Source organism: Scyliorhinus torazame, chromosome 3 (genome assembly GCF_047496885.1).
Source record: "Scyliorhinus torazame isolate Kashiwa2021f chromosome 3, sScyTor2.1, whole genome shotgun sequence".
In the NCBI taxonomy this organism is placed as follows: Eukaryota; Metazoa; Chordata; class Chondrichthyes; order Carcharhiniformes; family Scyliorhinidae; genus Scyliorhinus; species Scyliorhinus torazame.
In genome coordinates, this window is record NC_092709.1 from 91713614 (window position 1) to 91723162 (window position 9549).

At 47.2% G+C, this 9549-nt stretch overlaps 1 protein-coding gene across 2 annotated transcripts in view; it reads left to right on the plus strand.

The window, feature by feature from the left end:
• LOC140408574 (uncharacterized) overlaps positions 1 to 6744 on the plus strand; it is a 150286-nt gene extending 143542 nt beyond the window's left edge. For both annotated transcript variants that reach the window (XM_072495961.1, XM_072495962.1), the window contains one exon: positions 1224 to 6744. In XM_072495961.1, coding sequence (XP_072352062.1) covers positions 2498 to 3454 — 957 coding nt within the window. In that variant the 5' untranslated portion in view covers positions 1224 to 2497 and the 3' untranslated portion in view covers positions 3455 to 6744. The remainder of the gene's footprint in view (positions 1 to 1223) is intronic.
• The last annotated feature ends 2805 nt before the right edge of the window (positions 6745 to 9549 follow it).

A 9549-nucleotide genomic window follows, 5' to 3' on the forward strand; every position in this document is an offset into this window, starting at 1 on the left:
CAAAATCAGCTGGTAGACAGTCAGTTGCGACGTGAAACCCGTGGGGCATCATTAATTGGCCTAATTAATGTTAGATACCGTTGAGGGTCCCACTGTGTCGTCCATCATGAAACACCTGCCAATTCCCGCTCACTCCCACATTTAGGTCGAATTCCATTAGATCGCTCACTTCAAAGGTGCAAATAAGGAGGAAAAGATTGGAAGAAAAGAGAATTAGCTAGAAATCTACAAAACTTCAGAATCAGCTTATACAGATATTTTAAAACTAAAACATGAACAAAATGAGCTTTTGTCCTCCAGAAAATGGTTACAATCCGATCAGTCATGATCTTATTGAATGGCGGAACAAGCTGGAGAGGCTCAATGCCCTCCTGCTACTCCTAATTCATGTGTCCATACGTCTGTATGATGTTAGGCTGCCTGGTTTCCTGGAGCACTGTTTACTCATCCTGAATAACAGTCTACCGTTTGCAAACTTCCAACCTGATAGGACGGTTCCCAAATCCAAGGAACTTTGGAAAATCATAGCTTGTGCATCCTGATAACTTATCAACTTTTGTACAACCAGTCCGTCAAATATCTCCTCCAACAATTTTGAGCTCATCTAGTGAATTAAGAGCCTCCTCTTCCACTGTGGCTTCGACAGCATCTTCTTCCTTGTTCAAGACTGCAAAGCACCAATTTAGTACCTCAGCCATGTCCTTTCTCATGCATTAATCCCCTATTTGATACAAATCAGCTCCACTCTTCCTATTCACAAGCCCACAGGCGGTCTTTGAATTCAATGGGAATTTGGCTGCCAGTTTCTTCTCATAAGTTCGCTTTACCCTTCTTATCTCTTTTGTCAATTCCTCTCTGAATTTTCTTCATTCAGCTTTTTTCTCACCTGATTATTTAGCTGACGTTAGTCACCCTATTTCTGCTTCATCTTACACTTCAGTTCCTTTATCATCCTGGGAGCACAATGAGTTGTCCTGCTTTTCCTTCTTGTACAAATAATAACTGTCGGTACCTGAATATTTCATTTCCAATTGGGACTGCAGTTCTGTTACAGTTTTGTTGCCAATAATTGGTTCAAATTATCCGGCATAGATTTATTCTCAATCCGCTGAAATTGGCCCCAAGTGTTTTTTTATTCTAGGTTGTTTATTATTCTTTTTTAGAGTTTATCTAATTCTTATATGTTCTTGTTTTTACTGTTCCCTGACTGTTGCGGAGACCAGCTGGAAGCATAAAGAGCGGCGAGAGCAGCGATCGCTGGATCAGCAGGGATGGATAACGGAGCGGTAGCAGCGAGCGTGAGACCAGCAGCGCGGATAAATGGCTGGTGACGGCAGCGAGATGGATACTAAGATCATCAGAGACCTGGTCCGATGCTTCAGAGCCCACCCATCACAATCTCCGAATGAAGACGCTCCACCTAAACGGACTGTTTACTCAAATTCAACTTGTGTTTCATCCAATATCTTAGTCTAGATATGGTTGTATGAACACTAATTTAAAATGTTTACTGATATAATATGCCTTTGTTCATAGACATACAATGTGTAAAATAGAAATCTTAATGTTATGTATTTAATTAAGTTTACTTTGTAATTAGGTTTACATTTTCTGTTTTTAATTAATTATTTAATTGATCAAACTTTTATTAGCCGTGTTGATATTAAATTTAATGTTTACAGATTTTACCCGGCAGGCCTCGTTGTGTTGTGATGATTGATGTGAATGTTTCTTCCAGCTCCAATCACAGACTCACAGAGAGAGAAAAATGAGAGAGTGAGAAAGAGAGGGAGAGAGAGAATGAGAGCGAGGGAGCAAGACTCAAGGCCTCAGGCCCTGTGAACAGTACACTCTGCTCACAGTCTGAATCACAGTGTCCACTCCCTCATGGCCTCTGTTTCAGTGCCCGCTCTGCTCAAAGTCTGGCCCAATGTCACTACTCCGCTCACAGACTTTGTGAATGCTCCGCTCACTGCCTCAGTCTCTGTCACCACTTGGTTCAGGGCCACGGCCTCTGTGGCTGCACTGCTCCCACCCCCCATCCCATTACAGAGCAACTTTGAAAAGCGCGGGAGCTGCGAGTCGGAGCGGAGATTTAAAAAGCGCGGGAGCTGCGAGTCAGGGCAGAGATTTAAAAAGCGTGGGAGCTGCGAATCTGAGCAGAGATTTAAAAAGCGCGAGAGCTGCGAGTCGGAGCAGAGATTTAAAAAGCACGGGAGCTGCGAGTCAGGGCAGAGATTTATAAAGCGCAGGAGCTGCGAGTCGGAGCAGAGATTTAAAAAGATCGCGGCCTAGTTTCGGGAGCCGTTCAGAGGAGGAGGAGCAGTCTCTGTGTGAGTATAAAAACCTAACGGTAACTCCCTGTTTTCCACTTTTTTTTCAAAAGTGACGTCAGAGGGAAGCTGTGATCTGATTGGTTGATCACAAATCTGCCCCAAATTTAAAAAAAACACAGCTAAACTCGTAAACTTAAATTAAACTAATTAATTAATTCGAGATGGTTGGTCAGGTGATGTGCTTGAGCTGCTTGATGTGGGAGCTGGCAGATCCCATTGCGAGCTGCAGCGACCACATCTGCAGTAAGTGTTGGCTGCTCGAAGAGCTCCGGCTCAGAGTTGATGAGCTGGAGTCTGAGCTTCACACACTGAGGCACTTCCGGGAGGGAGAGACTTACCTAGACACTGTGTTTCAGGAGGCAGTCACACCTGTCAGAGTAAGTAGTTTAAATCCTGCCAGTGGCCAGGGACAGCAGGGTGTGACTGCAAGTCAGGCAGGTAAAGGGAACCAGCAGTCAGGAACTCATGAGCCCCAGCCCTTGACCCTGTCCAACAGGCACGAGGCACTTGCTCCCTGTGTGGATGGCGAACAGGGCTGCAGGAATGATGAGTCAGCTGACCAAGGCACCATGGTTCAGCAGGCCATTCAAGGGGAGGGAGTAAATAGGCAAATTGTAGTTGTAGGGGATTCTATTATCAGAGGGATAGATAGTATCCTTTGTGAGCAGGATAAAGAGTCCCGCGTGGTATGTTGCCTGCCCGGTGCTAGGGTGCGGGACATCTCTAACCGGCTTGAAAGGATACTGGAGAGGGAGAGGGAGGATCCAGTTGTTGTGGTCCATGTCGGTACCAACAACATAGGCAAGTCTAGGAAAGAGGACCTGTTTAGAGATTATAAAGAGCTAGGATTCAAATTAAAAAACAGGTCCTCAAGGGTCATAATCTCCGGATTACTGCCCGAGCCACGTGCAAATTGGCATAGGGAGGCAAGAATAAGGGAAGTTAACACATGGCTGAAAGAGTGGTGTGGGAAAGTGGGGTTCCTTTTCATGGGACACTGGCATCAGTTTTGGGAGAGGGGGGACCTATACCGTTGGGATGGTCTCCACCTGAACCGAGCTGGGACCAGTGTTCTGGCGAAAAGAGTAAATAGGGTGGTCAATAGGACTTTAAACTAGAGATTGGGGGGGAAGGGAAAGTCAGGGAACCAAGAGGTGAAGTAATCAGTGGGAAGCGTAGCTGCTTAGGAATACGAAAAAGCACGAGAAGATTGAACTCAGGAGAGGTTACGATAGTCCCCATCACACAAAATATGACACAGTGTATGGAAAGGCTCAGTAAACCAAGGTCCACCACACTAAGAAAACGAAAAGGGTCAGTTAATAGAGAATTAAAGGTGCTATATTTAAATGCGCGCAGTGTACGGAACAAGGTAGATGAGCTTGTGGCCCAGATTGTGACTGGCAGGTATGATGTGGTAGCCATCACAGAGACGTGGTTGCAGGGGGTTCAGGACTGGCATTTAAACATCCAGGGATTCACAACCTATCGAAAAGACAGAGAGGTGGGCAGAGGGGGCGGGGTTGCCTTGTTCATTAGGAATGAAATTAATTGACCTGCCGGGAAAGGCAGAGGCACTGTGGAGGAAGGCACAGGGGATGCAATATGAGTATGGGGAAAAGGCGAGCCGGCAGTTGGCCCACCAACTTCGGAAGAGGGTGGCGGCGAGAGAGATCGGGGGAGTTAGGGACGAAATGGGAAATATGGAGCAGAGAGCAGGGAAAGTGAACGAGGTGTTCAAGACCTTTTATGAGAGGCTATATAAGTCCCAACCCCCGGGGGGAAAAGAAGGAATGTTACACTTTCTGGACCAGCTAAGGTTCCCGAAGGTGAAGGGGCAGGAGGTGGCAGGTCTGAGGGCGCCAATCGAGGTGGATGAGGTGATTAAAGGACTGGGGAACATGTAGGCAGGGAAGGCCCCGGGACCAGACGGGTTTCCGGTGGAATTTTACAGGAAGTATATGGATCTGTTGGCCCCCCTCTTGGCGAGAACCTTTAATGAGGCTAAGGAAAGGGGGATGCTACCCCCGACTATGTCGGAGATGACGATATCGCTAATCCTGAAACGAGATAAAGACCCGCTGCAATGCGGGTCATACAGGCCTATCTCACTCCTAAATGTAGATGCCAAACTGCTGGCAAAAGTAATGGCGACAAGGATAGAGGATTGCGTCCCAGGGGTGGTGCATGACGACCAGACAGGGTTTGTAAAGGGGAGACAACTGAATGTTAATGTACGAAGGTTGCTGGGGGTGATGTTGACGCCCCCACCGGAGGGGGAGGCAGAGATAGTGGTGGCGATGGATGCAGAGAAGGCATTCGATAGGGTGGAGTGGGACTATCTGTGGGAGGTGCTGAAGAGGTTTGGGTTCGGTGGGGGGTTTATTAGATGGGTCAGACTCTTATATGGGCCCCGGTGGCAAGCGTAGTCACAAACCGGCAAAGATCGGGGTATTTTTGGCTACATAGGGGTACAAGACAAGGGTGTCCCCTGTCCCCGCTACTGTTCGCGTTGGCAATTGAACCACTGGCCATTGTGCTGAGGGATTCTAAGAAGTGGAGGGGGGTGCTTAGAGGGGGAGAGGAGCACCGAGTGTCGCTCTACGCAGAAGATCTACTGATATACGTTGCGGACCCGGTAGAGGGGATGCCAGAAGTAATGCAGATACTTAGGGATTTTGGAGAGTTCTCGGGATACAAACTAAATATGAGGAAGAGCGAGCTTTTAGTAATGCACCCCGGGGAACAGGGAAGGGGGATAGATGCTCTGCCGTTGAGGAGAGTGGAAAGGAACCTCCGATACCTGGGGATCCAGGTGGCCAGGAACTGGGGAACCCTGCATAGACTTAACCTGACGCGGCTGGTGGAGCAGATGGAGGAGGACTTTAAGAGGTGGGATATGGTACCGCTATCGCTGGCGGGCAGAGTGCAGGCAGTTAAAATGGTGGTCCGCCCGAGGTTTCTTTTCGTGTTTCAGTGCCTCCCCATTCTGATCACAAAGGCCTTTTTTTAAAAAATAGACAGGAGCATTACGAGCTTTGTGTGGGCAGGAAAGACCCCGAGTGTAAAGAGGGGGTTCCTGCAGCGCAGTAGGGACAGAAGGGGGCTGGCGCTGCCAAGTTTGAGCGACTACTACTGGGCCGCCAATGTGTTGATGGTCTGTAAGTGGATGAGGGAGGAAGAGGGAGCAGCGGGGAAGAAGCTGGAGATGGCGTCCTGTAAGGGAACGAGCCTAAAAGCGCTGGTGACGGCGCCGCTGCCGTTCTCCCCGAAAAGATACACCACAAACCCAGTGGTGGTGGCAACCTTGAGGATCTGGGGGCAGTGGAGGCGACACAGGGAAGTGACGGGTGTCTCGGTATGGTCCCCGATAAGGAATAACCACAGGTTTGTCCCAGGCAGGATGGATGGGGGGGTTCCAGTGTTGGCAACGAGCAGGAATTAGGAAGCTGAGGGACCTGTTTATAGACGGAACGTTTGCAAGTCTGAGAGCGCTAGAAGAAAAATATAAGCTGCCCCCGGGGAACGCCTTCCGATATATGCAAGTGAGGGAACAGGTGAGGGAATTTCCGCAGCTCCCGACGCAGGGGATCCAAGATAGAGTGATTTCTGGGGTGTGGGTCGGAGAGGGCAAAGTGTCCGAAATATACCGGGAGATAAGGGACGAGGGGGAGGCGATAGAGGAGCTGAAGGGAAAATGGGAAGAAGAGCTGGGGGAAGAGATTGAGGAGGGGCTACGGGCTGATGCCCTAAGTAGGGTAAATTCCTCGTCCTCGTGTGCCAGGCTTAGCCTGATTCAATTTAAGGTTCTACATAGAGCACATATGACGGGAGCAAGACTGAGCAGGTTTTTCAGGGTGGAGGAGAGGTGTGGGAGGTGCTCGGGAAGCTCGGCGAACCACACACACATGTTCTGGTCGTGTCCGGCACTGCATGAGTTCTGAGGGGGCGTGGCAAGGGTAATTTCAAAGGTGGTGAAGGTCCGGGTCAAGCCAGGCTGGGGGTTAGCTATATTTGGGGTAGCGGAAGAGCCGGGAGTGCAGGAGGCGAAAGAGGCCGTTATTTTGGCCTTTGCGTCCCTAGTAGCCCGGCGTAGGATTCTACTCATGTGGAAGGAAGCGAAACCCCCCAGGCGTGGAGGCCTGGTTAAACGACATGGCAGGGTTCATAAGATTGGAACGAATAAAATTTGCGTTGAGAGGATCGGCTCAGGGGTTCTCCAGGCGGTGGCAACCGTTCCTTGACTCTCGCGGAACGATAATGAAAAGTTAGAAATGACAGCAGCAGCAACTCAGGAGGGGGGGGGGAGGGGGGAGCACTATTTTGTGTTTTTGCTATTTGTTTTTTTTTACTTGTTGTTGTTAGTTCACTATATTATTTAAATAATGTTATTTACCAGTTAATGTATAATCCCTTGTTGAGATGTAAAAACGGAAAAATTTTAATAAAAACTATTTTTTAAAAAAAAGGAATGAAATTAAATCAATAGCACGAAACGACATAGGGTCAGATGATGTGGAGTCTGTGTGGGTAGAGTTGAGGAACCACAAAGGCAAAAAACCCATAATGGGAGTTATGTACAGGCCTCCTAACAGTGGTCAGGACCAGGGGCACAAAATGCACCACGAAATAGAAAGGGCATGTCAGAAAGGCAAGGTCACAGTGATCATGGGGGACTTCAATATGCAGGTGGACTGGGTAAATAATGTTGCCAGTGGACCCAAAGAAAGGGAATTCATTGAATGTTTACAGGAGGGCTTTTTGGAACAGCTTGTGATCGAGCCCACAAGGAAACAGGCCATTCTGGACTTAGTGTTATTTAATGAGCCAGACTTGATAAAAGATCTTAAAGTAAGGCAACACTTAGGAGGCAGTGATCATAATATGGTAGAATTCAGTCTGCAATTTAAAAGAAAGAAGGTAGAATCAGATGTAAAGGTGTTACAGTTAAATAAAGGTAACTACAGGGGCATGAGGGAGGAACTGACGAAAATCGACTGGGAGCAGAGCCTAGTGGGAAAGACAGTAGAACAGCAATGGCAGGAGTTTCTGGGAGTAATTGAGGACACAGTACAGAGGTTCATCCCAAAGAAAAGAAAGGTTATCAGAGGGGGGATTAGGCAGCCATGGCTGACAAAGGAAGTCAGGGAATGCATCAAAGCAAAAGAGAAAGCCTATAATGTGGCAAAGAGTAGTGGGAAGTCAGAAGATTGGGAAGGCTACAAAAACAAACAGAGGATAACAAAGAGAAATAAGGAAGGAGAGGATCAAATATGAAGGTAGGCTAGCCAGTAACATTAGGAATGACAGTAAAAGTTTCTTTAAATACATTAAAAACAAACGGGAGGCAAAAGTAGACATTGGGCCACTCCAAAATGACGCTGATAATCTAGTGATAAGAACATAAGAACTAGAAGCAGGTGTAGGCCATCTGGCCCCTCGAGCCTGCTCCACCATTCAATGAGATCATGGCTGATCTTTTGTGGACTCAGCTCCACTTTCCAGCCCGAACACCATAACCCTTAATCCCTTTATTCTTCAAAAAACTATCTATCTTTATCTGAAAAACATTTAATGAAGGAGCCTCTACTGCTTCACTGTTCACTGGGCAAGGAATTCCATAGATTCACAACCCTTTGGGTGAAGAGGTTCCTCCTAAACTCAGTCCTAAATCTACTTCCCCTTATTTTGAGGCTATGCCCCCGAGTTCTGCTTTCAACCCGCCAGTGGAAACAACCTGCCCGCATCTATCCTATCTATTCCTTTCATAATTTTATATGTTTCTATAAGATCCCCCCTCATCCTTCTAAATTCCAACGAGTACAGTCCCAGTCTACTCAACCGCTCCTCGTAATTATGGGAGACAAGGAAATAGCTGAGGAACTAAATAAGTACTTTGCGGCAGTCTTCACAGTGGAAGACATGAGTAATATCCCAACAATTCAGGAGAGTCAGGGGGCAGAGTTGAATATGGTAGCCATCACAAAGGAGAAAGTGCTAGAGAAACTAAGGTCTAAAAATTGATAAATCTCAGGGCCCAGGTGGGCTACATCCTAGAGTTCTAAAGGAGATAGCTGAAGAAATAGTTAGTTATGATCTTTCAAAAGTCACTGGAGTCAGGGAAAGTCCCAGAGGACTGGAAAATCACTGTTGTAACCCCCCTGTTCAAGAAGGGAACAAGAAAAAAGATGGAAAATTATAGGCCAACTAGCCTAACCTCGGTTGTTGGCAAGATTCTAGAATCCATCGTTAAGGATGAGATTTCTAAATTCTTGGACGTGCAGGGTTGGATTAGGACAAGTCAGCATGGATTTAGTAAGGGGAGGTCATGCCTGACAAACCTGTTAGAGTTCTTTGAAGTGATAACAAATAGGTTAGACCAAGGAGAGCCAATGGATGTTATCTATCTTGACTTCCAAAAGGCCTTTGATAAGGTGCCTCACGGGAGACTGCTGAGTAAAATAAGGGCCCATGGTATTCAAGGCAAGGTACTAACATGGATTGACGATTGGTTGTCAGGCAGAAGGCAGAGAGTTGGGATAAAAGGTTCTTTTTCGGAATGGCAACTGGTGACGAGTGGTGCCCCGCAGGGTTCAGTGTTGGAGCCACAGCTGTTCTCTTTATATATTAACGATCTAGTTGACGGGACTGGGGGCATTCTGGCTAAGTTTGCCGATGATACACAGATAGGTGGAGGGGCAGGTAGTATTGAGGAGGTGGGGAGGCTGCAGAAAGATTTTGACAGTTTAGGAGAGTGGTCCAAGAAATGGCTGATGAAATTCAACGTGGGCAAGTGCGAGGTCTTGCACTTTGGAAAAAAGAATAGAGGCATGGACTATTTTCTAAATGGTGACAAAATTCATAATGCTGAGGTGCAAAGGGACTTGGGAGTCCTAGTCCAGGATTCTCTAAAGGTAAACTTGCATGCTGAGTCCGTACTTAAGAAAGCAAATGCAATGTTGTCATTTATCTCAAGAGGCTTGGAATATAAAAGCAGGGATGTACTTCTGAAGCTTTATAAAGCACTAGTTAGGCCCCATTTAGAATACTGTGAGCAATTTTGGGCCCCACACCACAGGAAGGACATACTGGCACTGGAGCGGGTCCAGCGGAGATTCACACGGATGATCCCAGGAATGGTAGACCTAACATACGATGAACGTCTGAGGATCCTGGGATTATATTCATTGGAGTTTAGGAGGTTGAGGGGAGA